We start from the raw sequence: 21,486 nt of genomic DNA, 5'->3' as shown, positions 1-21,486 counted from the left end.
TTTTCTCAGGATTGCTGTTGCTATGCAAGGCCTTTTGTGGTTCCATATAAACTCTTGAAATATTTGTTCTAGTTCTATGAAATATGACGTTGGAATCTTGATAGGAATTGTGTTGAACCTATAGATTGCTTTGGGTAGTATGAACATTTTAATGATGTTAATTCTTCCTACCCATGAACACAGTATGTGCTTCCACTTAGGTGTTTTTTTTTTCTTTTTCAATCTTGCCTCCAAATTGTTTATTCGATCTTCTGCTTCATCTAAGCTACTCTTTATTCATTCCATTGTATTATTTATTTCCAATATTATATTCTTTATTTCTGACTGTTCCTTTTCTATGGTTTCTATGTCTTTTTTCATACTGTTAAATATCCTTATAATCATTACTCTAAACTCTCTATCTGATAAATTGCTTGCCTCCCATTTAGTTCTTCTGCAGGATTCTCTTGTTCTTTCATTTGGAGCCTGTTCTTTGTCTTCTCATTAAGGCTTCCTCTTTGTGTTTGTTTCTATGTATCAGGTAGATCTGCAAAGCCTCTGGTGCAAGCCTATGTAAGATACTGCCTGTGACTGGCCCTGGACACCCTGTTTGGAGCTACCGATGATCCACAGCTTGTGGCTCCCTCTTCTGAGCCTGTCTGTGTGCGGAAAGAACCAGGCTGTGCACCAAAGGCAGCTTTTACCAGCACCAGCCTAGGGTAGTGTCAGCTGAAGTCTCAGAGCTCCCAGAGATGTGCCTTAGTTGTTAAACTTAATCACTTACATAGCCTGAAGCTGTACTCAGCAGCCTGGCTTAAGCTCTATAGTGTGGGGCAGAGTGATTCCTAAGGGTGGGGCTATTGCTTCCCCTCAGGCTAATACCACTTGAAGAGGAGTGCTGTGCCTGAGAAAGATAGACTCTGCAGTGGGGGGAATGACTCAGCACAGGGATCCTGGCAGCTGTTCCTTCAGTTCTATCCCCAGGGCCACCAGCCCCAGACTGCTCACACCACTCTAGTCCACTCTGCCCTGCCTCTGCCGGAGCCTAGGGTAAGTGGCTGCAAATGGAATTTTGTGCATTGGCCCTTTAAGAGGCTTTCTGCATCTCCAGCTGTCCCCTGCTGCTTTTCACAGCTGGTTGTTGTTATCTGGGTTCCTTTCCCAGCTCTAGTGTTATAGACTAGGGAGCCCAGCTTGGGGTTTAGACCCCACATTTCTCAGGGGGAACCCCCAGTTGCTGAAATGTCCCTCTGGAACTCCAGCTGCTTCCTGTGGGAGCTCAGCCAGCCTTCTTGTGCCTCCTTTGCACTCCCTACCAGTCACATTGTGATGAAGTGGTTTCTTTTGTCTGCCCTTGGTTATAAGGCTTCTCTCCAGCTAACATTCAGTTGGTTATTCAGGATGATTTCTCTACACTCAGGTATAATTCCAGTTTGGTCCTGGGAGGAGGTTTGTGCAGCTTCCACTGACTCCTCTGCCGTCTTGTATCTCTAGGTGTAGCCGCATTTAGATCAGAGAGCAGCCAGGAGGACAGAAGGTAGTGAGTGCTGTCAGGAGGCTGGTAGGAAAAATAGAAAGGATTAGGAAGTCAACTGGGAACCGCTCCTCATTGCCCTGAATGGTTTCTCTTGGCTGGGAGAGTGTGGTTCCTCTCGCGACTTCACCGCGTGGCGGTAAAGTGGCCAGTGCCCCTCCTGCATGAGTGCTAATGCAGTGTGAGGTGGATGGATTGTGAAGTGGCGAAATGAGCAGCACATGTGCCATTGAAGCTTCATAATTTGTAGATGGTGTAAACACTTAAGAAAGTAAAGAAAATTCATTTAAAAAGTTTTCCAGTATAAGTCTTTTTGAGATATGAGAGGACATAGTAAAATGCCAATAAATACTCACTAAGTCAGATAGGTTGGTGTCTTTCTGTCTGGATCAGTCCCACAAAGGCCAAAACAGTTCCATTTAACTGTTAATAATAGTTCCCATGGCAAGCTTTAATAAACGCAACATTAGTTTATAATCTTGAGCATATATTTCTATAGAGAGAGAGTACTAAGTGCTTGATTAAGAATAGTGATGGTGAACAAGTTGATATGTAGAAGTCAGATCTAATGAGCCTATAGGGAGAACATCTGTGTGAAATGTTAGAGCCAAAGGTGAAGGCACTTTTACAGATGCTTGGTAAACCATGCAAGGGAGTTTGGTCACCGTATGGTAAGATGAGTTTATATTAAGTTAGCTAGAAACATCCTTTTTACCACACTGTCCTCAAAGACAATCCAGATGTAAATTCATAGCCTAGACCAAAAGGTTACAAATAATTAAAAATAAAAACAAACATCAAACTCTTCTGGTCTTATTAGAATTTTATATATGTATGTATATGTAATTGTAGAAAGAAAATTATTCTCTCACTCTCATTTTCAGCTACATGGAATAATATTTCTAACTAGAAACTATTGTCTGACAGAACTGTATCTAAACAACAATGCAATAATTGAAATAGAAGGTATGTCTAAATTTTTTGTTGGTTGAATTTTCAATTAAGTAATAACAGTTAACTATGTAATTAATAATGACATGCAAAAATCTGTTTTAACATCTCTGTTTAAAATATGTGATGAAATCCATTATTTTTTAATGTTCTTATATAAATTTCATTTTAAGAGATGTGCTTTTGATGCAGTTTTAATGCAATCTCATTTTGTGTCATGATATTCAAAAATAAATGAATCAAAGGAGACCATAATCATCACTTATATGAAATGTTAAAGGGACTTACCTAACAAAAAGAAGATGATCAAAAATATGAACAACAATGTAAAATGACAACAAACTCACACCTATAAACAACTGAACCTAAGACAAAAACAAAAACAAACTAAGCAAACAACTAGAACAGGAACAGAATCACAGAAATGGAGATCACAGGGAGGGTTGTCAACAGTAAAATGACAACAAACTCACACCTATAAACAACTGAACCTAAGACCAAAACAAAAATAAACTAAGCAAACAACTAGAACAGGAACAGAATCACAGAAATGGAGATCACAGGGAGGGTTATCAGCAGGGAGGAGGAAGGGGGAGAATGGGGGAAAGGTACAGGAGATTAGAAGTATAAATGGTAGGTACAAAATAGACAGGGGAAAGTTAAGAATGGTATAAGAAATGGAGGAGCCAAAGAACTTACATGTACGACCCATGGACATGAACTAAGGGGCAGGGGGCTGGTAGTGCAGGGCAGAAGGGAATAAAGGGGAAAAATAAAAAGTAAGTGAATCTTCTTTTAACATAGCAATTTTGCCATTCTACTGCATAGTTGCACATAAACTAGATACTGTGGAAGCAAATTTATCAGTACTAGGGAACATTCATAAATGTAACAACTTTATAAGTAGTCTTAATGTTTTTACTGGCTATAGTTTTTGCCAGCCAAATTCTCCACTCTGAATTAATTTTACATATGCAAAAATCTCTAAACTGACAACTTCAAACAATGTATAAAAGTACATGATACACTATAATCATGAAATATGAAGAGGTGTAACACAAAACATTTTTCTTTAATATTATGTCTCATAGGATCAAGGTGTCATAATTTTAAGATCTACCATAATTTCATGTACCATGAAGAAAGAAATTTTTGCCGGTTAAACTGCAATGTGGCTATTACAAAGACGCAACCCACTTTCACTTGTTAAAAATGTGGGAAAATTTTCAATTTAGAATCAACAAAAAATGATATTAATATTTGGCTTTGTATGGTGTAAAGAAAATATTTAGTTGAGCAATTTGAGGGGAGGTATTGAATTCAATGAGTAATTGTTCCCTTTAATTGGCATTATAAGTCTAAGTAACATTGGCCAAACAGAACAAAACAGAAAAGAATGAATAAAGTAACCCTTCTAAAATCCAACAAAAAATCATTGCTACAGGAAAAAATCCATAAAACAATAACACTGAAAAGAAATTGACTCTATATTCCCACATTATACTCGATTAATTGAATTCTTATGCTTTCTTCTCTTCTTAATGATAATTCACAATATTATTGATAATTCTTTCTTTCACCAGCTGTAATGTATTCTTGACTTTTGTCTAGTTAGTGCGTTTAGTCAGCATTAAAAAAAACGTTTAAAATCTTGTGGAAACTTTCTTTAGGCCTGCACTGCTTGCCTTCGTTGCACATTCTGCTGCTGCACCACAACGAGTTGACAAACATCGACACGACCGTGAAGGAGTTGAAGGGGATGCTGAATCTGAAGACCCTAAGTATTCATTACGCTTTTACATGGCCATAGGTTAAAATAGTAAAACGCAGGGCTTTATCTTTTAAATTGAAAGTAGATCAATAACTAAAATAGTTAGACATTTCTGAAAACAAGACTCGATCGATTCCTTTTGAAAATGTTTGAAAAGAACAACAGGTAGAAAATATTTTGTGGACTGATATAACATGCCAAATGAAAATGACAAAAGTGACAAAGGTGATTGATTCATATGTTTAAATCTGTGGTTTTAGTTTAACCTCAGAAGTGAGTTTCAGCACCTATGATATGATTCCATTTATATGACACACCCAGGACAGGCACATCTGTCAAGAGAGTGATGCTGGGAGGTGACTGCATTAAGTAGATCCATCTTACCCCAGAGCTAGGGGGACGAGGGCCTGGGGAGTACAGCTGAAGAACAAGGGTTGCTCCTCAGTGTGATGAAAATACTATGAAACTGACTGCAGTGATGGTTGTCCAACTCTGCGAGTGTACTAAAAACCATGAATTATACCCCTGAAGTGGATGAATCCTGTGGTATGTGAATTATAATAATGAAGCTGACACCAAAAAAAAGTAAATTTTATTTATGTTTTTAATTGGATGAACTACAAACTTTATTCATGAATACTGAACCATGCCCAACAGAGAACTGGCCTCAGTATTGGAAGAAAGTATGTGATAGATTAGAAAAATAAATAGTGCATGGTTCCTACTCTCATTAAGCTTATAGTATTGAGGGGTGGATAAACTCATACACGGTCTCAGTGCAGGACAAATGGCTCTAGGTGTGCTAAGGAAAAAGATACTTAGATCAATGAGTGGGTTATCAGTAGAGTTTGGAAACTTCTTCATATAATGTCATGAAGTGGAATTTTTTTCCTACTCATTTTGTATTCATTTCTCAGAATTGCCTGAGACAGTGTTTTTATATGTATAAACTGGTGTCGATGGTGGAGGTTCTAATCAGATCAATACATTGATAGCGATTACAGTTTTCATATTTTCAATGTTAATCTGTTATATCTACTGAATTTTTAAAAAATTACTTGTTGTTCAACTACAGTTGTCTGCATTACCCCCCACCACTCCCCCCAGCCCCAGCCAATCCCACCTCCCTCCCTTGCTTCCACCCTCCCCCTTGGTTTTGTCCATGTGTCCTTTATAGTAGTTCCTGAAAACCCTTCTTCCCACTGTCCCCTCCCCCACTCCCCTCTGGCTATTGTTAGATTGTTCTTAATTTCAATGTCTCTGGTTATATTTTGTTTGCTTCTTTCTTTTGTTGACTATGTTCCGGTTAAAGGTGAGATCATATGGTATTTGTCCCTCACCCCCTGGCTTATTTCACTTAGCATAATACTCGCCAGTTCCATCCATGTTGTTGCAAAGGGTAGGAGATCCTTCTTTCTCTCTGCTGTGTAGAATTCCATTGTGTAAATGCACCATAGTTTTTTGATCCATTCATTTACTGATGGGCACTTAGGTTGCTTCCCGCACTTACTATTGTAAATTGTGCTGCTATGAACATTGGGGTACATAAGTTCTTTTGAATTGGTGTTTCAGGATTCTTAGGGTATAATCCCAGCAGTGGGATCATTGGATCAAAAGGCAGTTTCATCTTTAGTTTTCTGAGGAAATTCCATACTGTTTTCCACAATGGCTGCACCAGTCTGCATTCCCACCAAGAGTGTATGGGGTTCCCTTTTCCCCACAACCTCTCCAGCACTCATTGTTTGTTGATTTGTTAATGATGGCCATTCTCACCAGTGTGAAGGAACAAACTGACAGTAACCAGAGAGGAGGGAGGAGAGGGAAAACAGGGGAAAGAAGGAGAAGGGCCTAGTCAAGCAACATGCATAAAGGACCCATCGTAACAGGCAACAGGGTGGGGAATGACTGAGGGAGGGGGGGTGGGGCAGAGGAGAGCAACAGGGGAAAATTGGGACAACTGTAATTGAACAATATAAATAAATAAATAAATAAATAATATAGAAAAATGTTTGCATTTACTAAAGTACTAATTGCATTTGTGCAGTATAGCAAATACAAAGGGGGTTCTCTGAGCCTCATTTGCAATCACACATTAGATTCTGCTCATTAACTAAAATGAGAAATTCATGCATTTTAAAATGTTAAAGTGTTTGTTCAAGTTGTAAAACCATATACCATGCTGAAGTGTTATTATTATTCCACTTCAATTGCAAGTTCTTCAGAGGGTGAGAAAATTGCCTGGAGGTAAACCTCTAACCCACTTCAGCATGCACCCTCCACTGGCGTGGCATGTATGAGAACTGCCGAGAGATTGCCCAGGAGACCGGGAGCTTCAGGGAGGCCTAACACCAGCCGCAGAGTGTGAGGTTCTGGGAACTGGAATTCCTGACTCCCAGGCTGCGTCAGGAGGGCCCCCTCTCTCCTCTCCAGGCGGCGGCCTACCTTCCTTCCGCACCCTCCTTCTCCAGCTCCATGTTCCTCTTGCCTTCACGTCTCCAAACTCTTTCTGTATCAGGATCCACCCTTGTCAAACACGGCCTTCCTGGCTGATGACATCCACTGACCTTCTGCCCCCTGTCTTTTTTCTCAGCACAGAGGGGAAAAAACACCACCAACAGCAACAAAATACTTAACACTTTCCTGCTTCTAAACTGCTAGCCTCCACATTTCAAATTTTCTGTTTCATTAACTTTACTATTGGAAAGTATACTTGGACCCCTACATTCCATAATTTTTAAGACTTGCTTCTTAGCAGAGCTATATGGATTACCATTGGAGATGGTGGGTGCCATTTTCAATAGAGGGTCTTCATTTTCTACAGGTTCTGCTCTTAAACATTTCTAACGTTCCTCATTGGATTATAGCCCACTGGTCAAGGCAAACAGCCAAAGAGTGAAGGGGGATACTGAGAGATCAGGGTGGGACCCCGATCTCAGTGGTCTCTTCATTTGGGCCCCTTTACCTGAAATGCCCCTCAAGGTGGGACCACAAAACAGAACAATCCCCGACTCAAAAGAGCCAGCTGGGTCTTTCACTGCTGTTTGTTCTGAAGAAGAGAATATTCTGACCCCTCTTCTCTGTTCATGCCCTGTTTTAGTGGTATGCAGCCACCCACAAATTTTGATTAATATAAGATAGTGAGATTTCTGGAGGTGCTGACCTTATTAAGTAACCTTGAACCAGAACTTTAAAATCTTAATGTCTGATCATTGACATCCACACCCCTTCCACAGGCTGTTCTGTATAGATGGTCACACAATATAATGGCTTGTAGCTTCTCTATATCATTTTTCTATGTATCAAAATGGATATATTGGCCCATTACTAATTACATCAACTTTCTTCAATGGTGGTCTTAAAACCATTCAGGTTCATTTAAATTATGACTTTAAATATTGCTTTAAATGTTTAAACAAATTAACTGAAGCCAATTTAGATGACTGATGCCAATTTAGATGACTGTAATTTTTTTCTCTTCTATTTCAATAATAAGCAGATTCACACATGTGACTCATGTAACTCAAGTGTGTTCAGTAAAGTAGTAGAGACATTTTGATATATTATTTGGTGAATGTAAATTGCTTAGACTCAGAATCCCAAATTAAGATAAGCAAGACAGTGCTGGCGCCACTGAGGTGTACTCTGTGAGTATAGCCTAGAGGGAAGGTGGATTAAATAGTATTAACCTATTAAAAGTGAAAGTGTAAGCAATTGTGCTTCATAGTTTCTAAAGGAATGTACCCCATACATCATGGAAGGCTTTCAGAACTTTCAGACACAGGAAACCGGTTTCATATCTTAAAAACTTAATTTATGGTAATTTTAGTAGCATCAATCCAAAACTCATAAATCTAAAATGTAAAATGCTTAATAGTATAGGAGGAAAAAAAGAGAGTTAAAAATAAGATTGCTTCCTTCTAAATTTTTTTTCTTTCTTTAAGTAAATTGTATTGCTTATGCTATTACAGTTGTCCCGTTTTTTCCTCCCCTCTATTCCCCTCTGTCCTGCACTCTCCCTTTCACTAGCATTCCCCCCATGGGTTCCTGTCCATGGGCCTAAATATAAGTTCTTTGGCTTCTACATTTCCTTAACCTCCCCCTGTCCATTTTGTACCTACCATTTATGCTTTGCTTCTTATTCCCTGTACCTTTTCCCCTATTCTCCCCTCTCCCTCTCCCCACTGATAACCTTCTATGTGATCTTCATTTCTGCAATTCTGTTCCTGTTAGAACAGGATTTTAGTTTGTTTTTGCTTTTGTTTTTTTAGGTTCAGTTGTTCAGTTGTTTCAGTTAGGTTTCATAGTCGTGAGTTTGCTGTCATATTGCTGTTCATATTTTTTATCTTTTTCTTAGATAAGTCACTTCAACATTTCATATAATAAGGACTGGGTGATGATGAACTCCTTATACTTTATCTTATCTGGGAAGCACTCTATCTGTCCTTCCATTCTAAATGATAGCTTTACTGGATAGAGTAATTTTGGTTGTAGGTCCTTGCCTTTCATGACTTGGAATACTTCCTTCCAGCCCCTTCTTGCCTGTAAGATTTCTTTTGAGAATTCAGCTGATAATTTTATGGGGACTCCTTTAGAGGTAACAGTCTCCTTTTCTCTTGCTGCTTCTAAGATTCTCTCCTTATCTTTCATCTTGGGTAATATAATTAGGATGTGCTTTGGTGTGTGCTTCCTTGGGCCCAACTTCTTTGGGACTCTCTGAGCCTGGACTTCCTGGAAGTCTATTTCCTTTGCCAGGTTGGGGAAGTTCTCCTTCAATATTTTTTCAAATAAGTTTTCCATTTTTTGGTCTTCCTTTTCTCCTGCTGGCACTCCTATGATTCAGATGTTGGAACATTTTAAAGATGTCCTAGAGCTTCCCAAGCCTCTCCTCATTTTTTGGAATTCTTGTTTCTTCATTCTGTTCTGATTGACTGTTTATTTCTTCCTTCTGGTCCAAATTGTTGATTTGAGTCCCCGTTTCCTTCCCATCACTGATGGTTCCCTGTGCATTTTCCTTTATTTCACGTTGCATAGCCTTCACTTTTTCTGTTTTGCGACCATATTCAACCAATTCTGTGAGCATGCCAATTACCAGTGTTTTGAACTCTGCACCTGATAAGTTGTCTATTTCTTCATTGTTTGGTTCTATTTTTTTAGCTTTGATCTATTTTTAGGCCATATTTTTTTTGTCTCAGTGCGCCTGTTACATAGTAAGGGGCAGAGCCTTAGGTATTCTCCAGGGTGGGGCAACCCACATGGCTGCATTGTGGCGCTGTATGTGGGGGAGTGGTCAGAGAGGGAACAATGACGCTTCCTTGGCTCTCTGCCACTTTTAGTCACTTCCCCCTACCCAAAAACAAATTTGGCCCTTCTGGTGCTGATCCTGGGTCAGTGGATTTGTGTATGTTCTAGGACCCCTTGGGTCTCTCCAACAAACTCTCCTTTGAAACTGGGAGTTTCTCCTGCTGCCACAACCCCACAGGTTTTTACAGTCAGTGGTTTTGAGGCTTTATTTCCCGCACTGAAACCCTGGATTTCGTGGTCTGTCTTACTCCCCAGTTGTTCCTCCTGGCTTATCCACATGCAAATGTGGGTCCACGAGCAGCAGCCTCACTCGCCCAGTCCCCCAGGGCCACCTTGCCTTGAGTTCTGCTCACTCCAGCTGCCCATCTTTGCTCCTCCTACAGGTCTGGATGAATGTTTCTTCTTTAACTCTTTGGTTGTTGGACTTTCATACAGTTTGATTTTATGGCAGTTCTGGTTGTTTTTTCTTTTTAAGTTTGTGGTTGCCTTTCTTTTAGTTGTGCAAAGAGGCAAAGTATATCTCCCTACGCTTCCATCTTGGTTAGGCTGCTTCCTTCTAAAATTTAAGAGCTAAGGAAAAAGTGAAGAATAGTAAAGATTAAATGCCTTTCAAAAGTTAATTTAGGAAAGGGGGTAGGCACAGTCTTCAGACTTGCTATCACTTAGATTTTACTTTACAATGAGATGAATATTGAACCGTAAGAAGCACAATGGGTTTTTAGTATTGAGACATCTTCTTAATAACTAATGTAATAGCAGTAAACCCAAATCTGAAGCTAGACTTTATTTTTTAGTTACATAAAGATATTACTTAACTAAACACTAGTGGAAAAAGCCAAGGAAAGAAATGAAATGGTGATGTTCTGAGAGGGAAAAGAGACTGTGACGGGTGTGCTGAGAAGTGTCACTGAAAGCTGTTGGCACATTTTCCATTAACATCGTATGCAAAGGCAGACTCTCCTCTCACCTGCTGTAATGGATGATAGGGTTGTGACATTTCAGCTGTGATTCTCCAAGATAGGAACCAGAGCAGATTTCAGCACGAAAGAACTTTTTCTCCCTCCCAAACTGTCATTAAAAACAATTGTGTTTTTCTTTTATATCCTTGAAAGTTGTCCTTTTCTCTTCTCTCTCTGGTTCAAACCACAATGCATGATCCCTGTGGATCTTTTCAAATCTGTCCTTACTACTGGTTTAATAAACATCCTTCTACTCCCTATCCTGTAGTCACAATTATTTACCATTTCAGATGCCTCCTCTTTTAAGATGAAAATCCAGACCAGCTCAGACCTCACTTAAGAAATCTTGAAAACTGTCCATTTCTTTTTTTCCTCTCATTAACCCCAAATGCATACGTATTTTCTTCCTTTTAGCTTTTTTTGTTGCTCCTGGCTCTACATTTTCTTTTATCCCTTTCCTCAGTCAAAACTTTTATTTATGATGCACCAGACACCTCCCATTGCCTACTTTAAATCCCTCTAAAACTCATATTTTCCACAAAGAATAGCTACATATAACGATTTCATTAGCCAGAAAAGTTTGTGTTTATACAGGAAATATTAGAACATTTTATTAACTACAGGGAAGACAACCAGATGATTAACTTTTTCAGTTTTTACCTAAATAGTTTGTTGTTGTTTAAGCATGTTCTCCATCTCTAGGTTGCAAACTGTTTTTTTATAAATGTTAATCAGTTTTGGGGTGGCTTCTAATGCTTAATATTTTCATGATTTTATCAAGCCTACTTGTATTTTATACATTGTCAAATGCTATAGCAGTACTGTTAAATTTGACATGTACATCGAGAGAACCTCATTGTTGCAAGAGTAATGTAGTTGTACAATAGCTGCAGCTCTTTCTGCTACTGCCATCTAGTGGTCCTCACCAGATGTATTTTCCAGAAGTATTTTCAAGAAATTGCATGTAGGCCAAGTCCAATAGCTAAAGATACCTAACTGGAAATCCTAAAAGTTTTATTTCACATTGTATTGAAAAACAAAACCCTGTTTAATATTACCTAAAGAATACCAGAGAAAATACTTTACCTTTTCCATGAAAATAAAACCCTCACAGCTTCTAGTTGAAGACTAAAAATTGCCTCACGTGCTGATGCCCAAGGGATATGATGCCAGAAGTGTCAGGACCTCTTCTACACCCGCATGCCTCTCCCCTCCAGCCGCCATGGCAGCCAGCATGGTGCCTTAGGTATCCCAGCACCTGTGCACAGAAAATCTGAGCCTCATGCACCTGGCCACAGCTAGGCAAGATCCCACATACATTCCTGCGCAAGCTCTGCTCCTGCTGAGTTCTGAAGGTGCTGTTGCCATTTACACATTCTGAACCAGGTGCAATGGTACGAAGGGGAGAAAGAAATCTGTATTAGGACAGTGCATCGCCTCTCTGCCCATCTCTACACGGACATCTTGCAACGTTCAAGACAGGAGAAGAGAATCAAATGGACACATACTTTGATAAAGAGCTGCATCAAGACCCCCGGAGAGCTGATATCTATTCTTCCTTGCTAATTAACTTACAGACATGTTAAATTTTCCTCATTTGTGGCAGATTTTGGTCAATGATATGTTGCTAGCATGTAGCACAGGTCCTAGTAGACTGAGAGCACTTAAAATATTTGTTGAATGAATGAATTTGACAGGAAGAAGAGTGAATGCTGCTCTGAATAAGTACGGGTTTGCTGAGGCTGTTGGTTTGATCTGTGAAGCAGAGCTTTCCCTGTCCTCATGCTTCCCATCCATCCTGCAGTTTTTCATATTTTATCAAGTGATAAATGAAACTAATTTTGAAATTTGACCTCTTAGTTTGGATTCTTTCTTTGCAGGTCTCTACCAAAACCCTTTTTGCCAGTATAACCTCTATCGTTTGTATATAATCTACCATCTTCCGGGAGTGGAGTTGCTTGACCGAATCCGTAAGGACACTTTTTCTTGCAGAGAAATATTTGAGAGGCAGTCTTATGATTCAGTGGTTTAAAATGGTTCAATATCTTTGAAAATAATTTTTGTGTAAATGAAAGTTTTAAAATTGTTATTGAAATGTTTGTTCTCTGAAATTTGCCCTACTTTAGGAATGTATGCCTCTTGATCACTGTCTTGAAAGGTCATCTAATTGAGCGGGAGACAGTCTCCAGCTTCTGATTTAGACACTAATATGTTGAGTGCCAAAATCATTTACCCCACTGGTGCCTTAGTTTCTTACTTCAAAAATGTGAGAATTGGACTAAATCTTTTATGGTCTATTTAAGTTCTAAAAAGCATAGTCTTTGACATTATGTAAAGACATATTAAAATATGTATAGTCAATGATAAATTCTTTATGAATATATATCTTTAGACGTAGATAAACTAGTATGTCTGATTCATGTAAGCTACAAAAATAGTGCGTTATAGTTTACATTTTCAAGGTCTGTTTTATTCATCTATCTACTTACCTTTCTATATCTAGGTTTGAACATTCTTAATAATTATTGAGTGCCTTCTTAATGAGGATATATCAAAATCTTATGTGTATGCCACCTCTTCCTCACAGCCTTGAGGGCATGAGAGGTGTACCGTAGCTGTGATTTCGGTCACCCATGGTGATGTGTTAGAAAGGGCCTGGGAGACTTTAGGATGTCCCATGCCTATGACCTGAGGGGCACATATTGGGCACTTGGAAGATTATGGGAATAACTGTGATAGCCCTTCACAAATTAGTTTGGACAGGATGTTCACATATACCATAAATCAGATAAGTATATTTTTTAAGACTGTTCAATTCTCTTTTGACTTACTCTGCATATCTATTTATAATGCTATGTAATAACATTACTTTTTGATTTATCAGAAGTTACAGAAAAAGAAAGAAGATCAATGATTACCATTTTTAACCATAAAAAGGCTCATATTGTTCAATCAATAGCATTCAGAGGAAAAATAGATGCCTCGTGGGATCCTAAATCACCATTTAAGCAAAAACCAGCCCAGAGAGTACCTTCAGGTATTTTGAAAAGAGAAAAAAATGAAATTACAATTTCTCAAACTTTTAGGTAATTTAATAACAACTGCAATTTATAATAAGCTAAGTACCTATATAGTGAAATAAATATCCTCCATTTTTATTAGTCAAATTAATGTGATATGCAATTCTCATCTCTATTTACATATATTAAATTAAATGAGGTAATTGATAATAATGAGATATTACATTGAAGTCCTTACCCCAGTATCTAGCACAGTGTAAAGTGATCAGTAAGTAAGCTACAGTTGTTATTATACCACTAACACGGAACAATTTTACCAACTAAGACTATAAGTTTTTCGTAATATGGAAAACATATTCAGAAGAAATAAAGATTGTCTACAATTTCTCTACCCAGAAATAAGCACTGTTAACATTTTGGACATTATATACAAGTATAAGTTTAACATATTCACATGTCTCATTAATTGAAATTAATTTCTTTTATGACATAGAAATCCAGCCTCAGTGGCTTATAAAAATAGAGGTTTATGTTTCTCACATAGTAAAGAAGTACAAAGGTAGGGTTCCAGGATTAGTGTAAAGTCCGTTGATGTCATTACTGTTGAAGAATACACGTCCCTTGTTCCACTGTTCTTCATGTGTTTTATGGCTGTAAGATGGCTGCTGCACCATCAGGCATCACAGAGAGGGATTTAAAAAGATACAAAGACAAAAGCCTTTTCCTGGTGACACTTTGCAAGCATACATTTGAAAATGAAAATACATCCTAGAACAGATTTTCTGGAAATGAAAGGAAGAATATGAAATTGGAAAATACTTTTGAAGAAATTACCCAGGATGCAAAATAAGGAAAGCAAGATACAGAAAATATTAATTAGTTATTGAGATAAGGAGATATTAGAACAATAAGGTTCAGTGCAAGTTTAGTAATCCCAAAAGGAAAAAAATAGAGAAATCGGGCAACAGATGATGTTTGAACTAGTAACAGCTGGGAATTTTCAAAATTTGGTAAATGATATAAATCCTTTTGTCACCAGACAAAATTAATCCAAAGACATAAAAGACCAGTGATAACAAAAATCCACACCAAAGGCAAAATGGTCTTAAAATAACCAGGAAATTTAGATTTACCTACAAAAGAATAATTTATAAACTCACAACAAACTTTCCAAGTGCAATTATGGAAGTCAGAAAACAGTGATCTAATATCTTTAAAATGCTAAGGAAAAGGAAAAGTCAACCAAGAATTTTACAACCAGCTAAACTATTATGCAAGACAGAGCAAGAGAAAAAAAATTAGGGCAAAATCAGGACTTTTCCCTTAACTTTTAATTGTAAAATTTTTCTGACATTGAAAAAGTTGAAAGAATACTAAACACCTCTATATGCCCGTGTATATTTGATAATATTCTGCCATATTCACCACCCTTCACTGAGATGTTGCCTTATTTAAACTGGAAAACATGAAAGTACTGCTGAACCATTTAATATTTCAGTAGCAGACATCATGAAACTTCACTCCTAAATAATTTGGCCTGTAAATTTAAAAATGATGTTCTCCTATAGAGCCACAGTGCCATTATCACACCCAAGAAAAATAACATTTATATTATTGAATATGTAATTCATACTCAAATTTTCCCAGTTACTCCAAGATGGCTTCCATAGCTACTTATTAAAACCAGAATCCAGTCAAGATTCATCATTGCATTTGGCTGTTATGGCTCTTTAATCTCTTTTAATTTAGAATAGATTCTCAAACTGTTCCCATGACTTTCTGAAGAGCCAGGCCAGGTATAATAACATAGAATTCATATGATTGTCTCACAGAGTGTCATACAACTTGTTCCTTATTCCGGTATGTCCCATGGAAGAGAAGTAATGCCTGGAGGGCTTGTTCTGGGTGCAGAAGAGCACAGTGAAGAGCAGTGGTCCTCAGAGTGTGACCCCCAAACCAGCAGCAGCAGCACTTAATAATTTGTCATGAATACAAGTTCTTGCCCCAAAAGGAGATCTACTAAATTAGACACTCGAGGGGCAAACCCAGAAAGCTGTGTTTTAGCAAGCCTTCCAAGTGACCTGCGCATGTTTCAATTAGAAAACAACCAGTGTAGAGGCAAGAGCACAAGCTTGGAGATCAGATTGCTCTGGGTTTGAACACCATCTCTGCTAGTAAGTAAAAGTTTTATTTTGGAAATCAATTTGCTTCAACTTTCCAATTTTGGGGAGACTTGAGTCGGCCACTTGTGAAGGGAAGGATGCCATCAGCTCCTCTCTTAAGGCAGAGGCTGTGTGCTCCCTGCTGCTTTCGGATTAGCAAGAGCTTGCACTCTGGGCTTTGGTGGCCCAACAGGTGCTTCTACATTCCTTCTCTAGTCTGGCACCAGCCTTCTGAAGAGGAGTAAACACAGCAGTGACGGTCTCTGCAAGATATCTTAAGAAATCCAAGCTTCGAGGACTAGCCTTTGAGCTCCGAAGCTAGGGAAGATGCAGATTCTTGTGATCTTGGATTTGTTTATTTCAGTGCTTTGAAGCTAATGCCAAGAATCCAAATAGTTTAAACTACTTTATGTATTTCTCCTCATTTGGTCTATTATTCCATTTGGTCAGTTTCTGCACCTGAGACTCAGTATCTCAACTATAAAAATTCCCACTTGGATTCCATTGGTAAGTAAATTGATCAAGCATTCTTTTCTGAGAGTTTTCAGATGTGTATTGTATTTAAAGATCTGCCTCAAAAATCTAGGACAGACCAAAGGTACTATATCTAAGAGAAAATTTCAATTTGGGGTTTGGCATCAAGACATTTTTCATGGAGTGAACTATTCATTTAAACGCGTGCTCAAAAACCAGAAAGCTGTGATCCAGACTTTTCCTTCACAGCATTGTCCCATTGTTTTAAAATGCTACATAAACATTTGAAAGATACTAATTTAGAAATGTGTTTTTTTTAGATTTTGCATTTGCGAATAATGTAGACAAGTAAGTGATTTTAAGTTTACTTTTATTATTGAATTATCTCATAATTGTACTGACCCCCTAAATTATTCCCATTTCCCAAAGTAGACTGTAATGTCTTAAGAAAATGACTAACTCTTCAATACATAGAAAAAAATTGCTATGTCGTTCTGTGATAAATGAGTTCAAGTTATTTATTCATTTTTGACATATTTAAATTTTAATATTATTGTAACCTAAAAAAGTAAAAGTGTAACTTGATGCATTAAAAAATTAAGAGTTATTAGCTATCACAAATGAGAGTCTTTGTCTTTCTTGTTTACTATTCCTGTAAATATGCCCAGTGAGAGCAATTATTAACATTTTATATGCACTGGAATTTACATTTTCAAAAGCAAATACTTCATTAAACTATGAAAAACATTTCAAGTTCATGAATATTGATGAATTTAAAAACCATTACTCTCTTTTAATTTTGAACTTAGGAATGTTTTTTAGATTCAGTGTTGAAAAATGTCATCCCCAAGCACATTTACAGAAAATATGAGCGCGAGCCTTGAGATCTTGGCACGATGTAGAAAATAACTTCCCAGTCAGTGTATGTGAGATACTAATGTGAATATGAGATCTGGAAATATTTTAATCATTCCATTTAACACTGGTTTAAAACATGAATGTATAAATATGTGAGACCTAAATTGTAATAGCTGATCCCAAATTTGATCAAAAACTCTATCATCAAAATAAACACTCTATACAATGAAAATAGTATTACTTTTCCTGAAAGTCATTTGTCAGTAGAGCCCAGAGTTTGTTAGTGGTACTGTACTACCAATATCATAGAAAAATATGGCCTTGCTACATCTAAATTAAAATTTCATCTTGGTCTAATTTATTTTTTTTTACATAATTTCCCTTTTGCAGAACTGTGTTTGCCAACCCAGAAGATGCTGTATTTGTAAGGTCGATGAAGAGATCAAAGATGGCTTTTACCTCTCTGAACTGGGACACAGTTCCAACACGAGAGGAAAGATACCTCGAAGAGAAAGGCACAGAACCTGCTCAGATGCTCACAATTACACTGAGATAACCCCTGATATATCCAGGAATCCTAGTGGTTTTCAGTTGTATATTAAACTTCTCTGTGATTTAGCATATTGTATATTTATTATATTATTTGAAACATTTAAATATGAACAGAAACATCAATAATGAAAAATAACCCCTACTTTTTTTTTTAACCTTCACCCGAGGACATTTTTTAAATTGATTTTATAGAGAGGAGGGCAGGGAGAAAGAGAGAGAAACATTAATGTGAGAAACATTGACCAGTTGCCTCCCGTACGGGCACTGACCAGGAATTGAACCCCCCCCCATTCCTTGGTGTACAGAGTGACACTCCAACTGAGCCACCCAGCCAGGGCAATAATCCCTAAGTTTTATGTTAGGTTTTTGTTAAAGTAAAACATGTATATAGAAATATACACAAATGATCAGTGCTCAGCTCAACAGATTTTCAAATCATGAACATTCATGTAACTGGCATTCTGGACGAAGAAACAGAACATGTTGCCCGCACTCTGAAAATCTCTTCATTCTTGTCACCAGTCCTATTACTTGTTACTACCCACACTTCAAAAGTAATCACTCTCCTGATTTCTAAACTATACATCACTATGTCTGTTTTGAAAGGCATATAAATGGAATCATAGAAGTTGAATTATTTTTACTCGATTCACCCATGTTGTTGCTAATAGCAGTAATCCTGTTGTTCTCATTGCTGTACAGTACCCCATTGTATGACTATATGCCATTTATTAGTCTACTCTCCTGTTCTGGAGGTATTTGTCATTTGTATGTGGGCCAATATCTGAGCTTAGTCTGGCCAGAAGGGTATGGCTAGAGGAAAGAGAAGCCAGAAAAGCTTCCGGCAGTAGCTTGGTACTGAGACATGAAACTGGACAGTTATGGCAATGCAAACACATTGCTGCTTTCCTGCAGCTAGGCTAAAGGGCTAGACCACAAGCTTATAAAAAGCAGGGTGACATCCCCCTCTCTGGTGGTGCTCAGAACCACCACACTGTTACATAGACATACAGGGTGTGACAAAAGCAGCTTTACAGTTGTTCATATGGAAAATCACACAATAATTTGTAAATAATAACACAAGAATAAACCCTGTGTTTTGTGTACTCAGAACTGCAAACCTACTTTTGTCCACCCTGTACTGTAGAAGTGGGGCTGAAACCAAACAGGAGAGAAATGAAAGCCCTAGAGGGAGTAGTGAACTGTCACTGAGACTCTGTGATCAACTTTTGCTGGTGTGCACAGCCAGCATCTGAAGTTCAGGTATGGTCCCTGGCAGAAAGTTATACCTGAGAGAGGGGTGCGGGGGAGGGAGGAGAGAGAGAGAGAAGACTTTGGTATTGATGTGGGTGCATGGCAGATATCAAGGTGAAAACAATGATGTGTGGCTTCCAGTTTAGGTCATAGAGTCAAAGTGTTCTCTTGCTCTCTCTCCTGGATCACTCACTCTGCAGGGAGCCAGCTGCCATGATGCGAGGACACTGCAGCAGTCCTCTGGAGAGGTCCACGTGGCGAGGAACTGAGGTCTCCTTCCCAAAGCCAGTGAGGGACTGAGGCCTTCTGCCCACAACCATGTGAGTTGCAGGTCATCCTCCAGACCCAGCTGAAGACTCAGATGACTTGCAGCCCTGGCTGAAAGCTTCATGCATCCTGTTGAGAAACACTAAGCCAGAACCACCCAGTTAAACTGCTTCTGTATTTCTGGCCTGCAGAAGCTGTCTGAGGTAATGCTTATTCACGCTTCAAGCTCATAAGTTTTGAGGATAACTGGTTACACAGTAATAGGTAAGCAAAACAGTAAGCCAGCATAATCCGTGATGCTAGAAATATTTGTTGAAGGTAAGGTTGGCTTGGGAAGTCTCTGGCAAGCTCTGAGAGTCATAATCCAGTTGTCCGGGTTTTTTAATAAGGCCACACCATCAGCAGCAGAGAACTAAGTAGTGACTGTTCAATTAGTTCTTGGCATGCTCCTGCATTCATTGTGGAATTGAGAGCCTGACAGTGGACCATCAGGTAATAGTTTGATCAAAGCTGCTTATCGTGAGCTGAGTATATCAGACCCACCGAACAATCGTATTGACTGGGTTAGCGACAATCCATTTCACACGGAAGTGTATATTCAAATTAGAGCAGGTTTAAGATGCCCATGAGTTGCATAAAAAGTATTAATTTTTAATTGGATTGTAATAAGGATGGGATATTGTAATCTCCAGGTTAATCACTAAAAGGGTAGTAAAAGATCATGTAGTCTTGTATTTTTAAGCCTACAATCACTGAAAATGTTGACAAATTTATCTCAATTACAAAAATATGGCTAGGAAATTTTACTTAATCTCCCTTTTAGAAAACTAATGGAACTGTTTCATTTTATGAAAAAGATTTGCTTTAAACTGCACTCAATACTAAACATTTTTACTCAATAATGAGGGGCTACTAAGTGAGACTGAAAAAACACAGTAGTAAATACCATTTGGGGAGAAACACAAAATAGAGAAGACATAATCCTTCCTATGTAACCTAAAACTCTACCAAAATGGAACACACCATTGAGAGGGTGCTTTCAATGATTTGTTTTAAACAACAGAGACCCATTGACGCTGGCTTACATGAAAGCATCTTTATTTCAGGGTCCACCAGATTTCGTGACAAGGAAACAAGAACGCTGATGTAAAGATCTCCCGGGGTGGGGGCTCCGACCTGGGGCTCTGGGGTCGGGGACCCGACTGAGCCCTTGCACTCACTGGCCACATTTCTCGGCAGTTAGTTAGCTTCTCTAGGCTTTAATTTCCTATTCCTTAAAATAGTAATTGTGGCTATCTTATGGACCCTCAAGGATTAAGTTAGATAATGTATGGAAAGCGTTAGGTAGAGTGGCTCTGTCAAAGTAAATGCTTAATACTGTATTTTAGCTAATACTGTTATTCTCATCCCAAGAGCAATGATGCCACTTAAGGGCTATACCTGTTGTCAAACTGAATGTTTGTGTCCAGTCCCACCCCCACTCCCAAATTTACTTGTTGCAATCTAATTCCCAGTGAGATGGCACTTGGGGGCAAGGCCTTTGGCCATGAGGGGGAAACCCTCAGGAATGGGATTAGCACCCTCATAAGACAGCAAGGCAGCCCTCTGCAAACCAGGAAGAGGGCACTCACCAAGAACGGGACATGCCAGCGCCCAGCCTCTGACTTCCAGCCTGCACGGCTGTGAGACATACATGTTTGCTGTACAGGCCCCCTTAGCCTGTAGTAATTTGTTACTCCAGCCCAAACTAGGACAGTGATCTCTGTCAGGGCTCTTCAGAGAAACAGAACCAGTCAGGTATGTGATGTGCACACAGGGAACTAATGCCATTGGTTCATGCCATTGTGGAGGCTGACAAGTCCAGAATTTGTCAGAGGGCAGGCTGGGGCAGACCAGAAATTCAGGCATCAGTTGGTGGTTCAGCCTTGAGCCTGAAATGCACAGGGCAGGACAGCAGAGTGGCAGGGGTTTGTCAGGGCTTATTTCTGTCTGTAGCTGTTTGACGTTACGAGCTTCTTCAGCACCAAGACAGGGACATCGGAGGCAAAAGAAAACCCAGAGAACAAACCGATGCCACTGCCTAGACCGTGAGGTCTCCAGCAGGTCTGCGTTTTCGTTTGTCTTACATAGAATGTCCAGGGTTTCCAGTTTTACTTAGTGGGAGAAATAGGGGGAAAAACACATCTACCCCATCTTTGTAGAAGCAGAAATGTTATTTTTCAAATGTAGTTAAATGTTTCCTTTTGTGGCTTTTGGGCTTAGTATCATCTTGCTAGTCAACAATTCTGATGGTTTTCTAGGATTGATCATTTTCCTGCACTTAAGTCTAACCAATCAGGAATCATCCTGTGATTATGTAGTTTTTGAATGTATGAATTACCGTACTTTCTGGACGGTAAGACAC

The 21,486-nt window shown here is 38.7% G+C and overlaps 1 protein-coding gene across 1 annotated transcript in view; it reads left to right on the top strand.

Annotated features, from left to right (window-relative positions):
- The window catches only part of LRRC72 (leucine rich repeat containing 72), a 35,637-nt gene extending 17,950 nt beyond the window's left edge, over positions 1 to 17,687 (top strand). Inside the window, exons 4-9 of the mRNA XM_028525194.2 lie at positions 2,398 to 2,479; positions 4,135 to 4,245; positions 12,376 to 12,465; positions 13,380 to 13,532; positions 16,472 to 16,499; positions 17,400 to 17,687. Coding sequence (XP_028380995.2) covers positions 2,398 to 2,479; positions 4,135 to 4,245; positions 12,376 to 12,465; positions 13,380 to 13,532; positions 16,472 to 16,499; positions 17,400 to 17,565 — 630 coding nt within the window. The 3' untranslated portion in view covers positions 17,566 to 17,687. The remainder of the gene's footprint in view (positions 1 to 2,397; positions 2,480 to 4,134; positions 4,246 to 12,375; positions 12,466 to 13,379; positions 13,533 to 16,471; positions 16,500 to 17,399) is intronic.
- The last annotated feature ends 3,799 nt before the right edge of the window (positions 17,688 to 21,486 follow it).

The sequence above is a fragment of the Phyllostomus discolor genome, chromosome 10, assembly GCF_004126475.2.
Source record: "Phyllostomus discolor isolate MPI-MPIP mPhyDis1 chromosome 10, mPhyDis1.pri.v3, whole genome shotgun sequence".
In the NCBI taxonomy this organism is placed as follows: domain Eukaryota; kingdom Metazoa; phylum Chordata; class Mammalia; order Chiroptera; family Phyllostomidae; genus Phyllostomus; species Phyllostomus discolor.
Note: the sequence above shows the minus strand (reverse complement) of the source record. Positions and strands in the feature narration are given on the sequence as shown.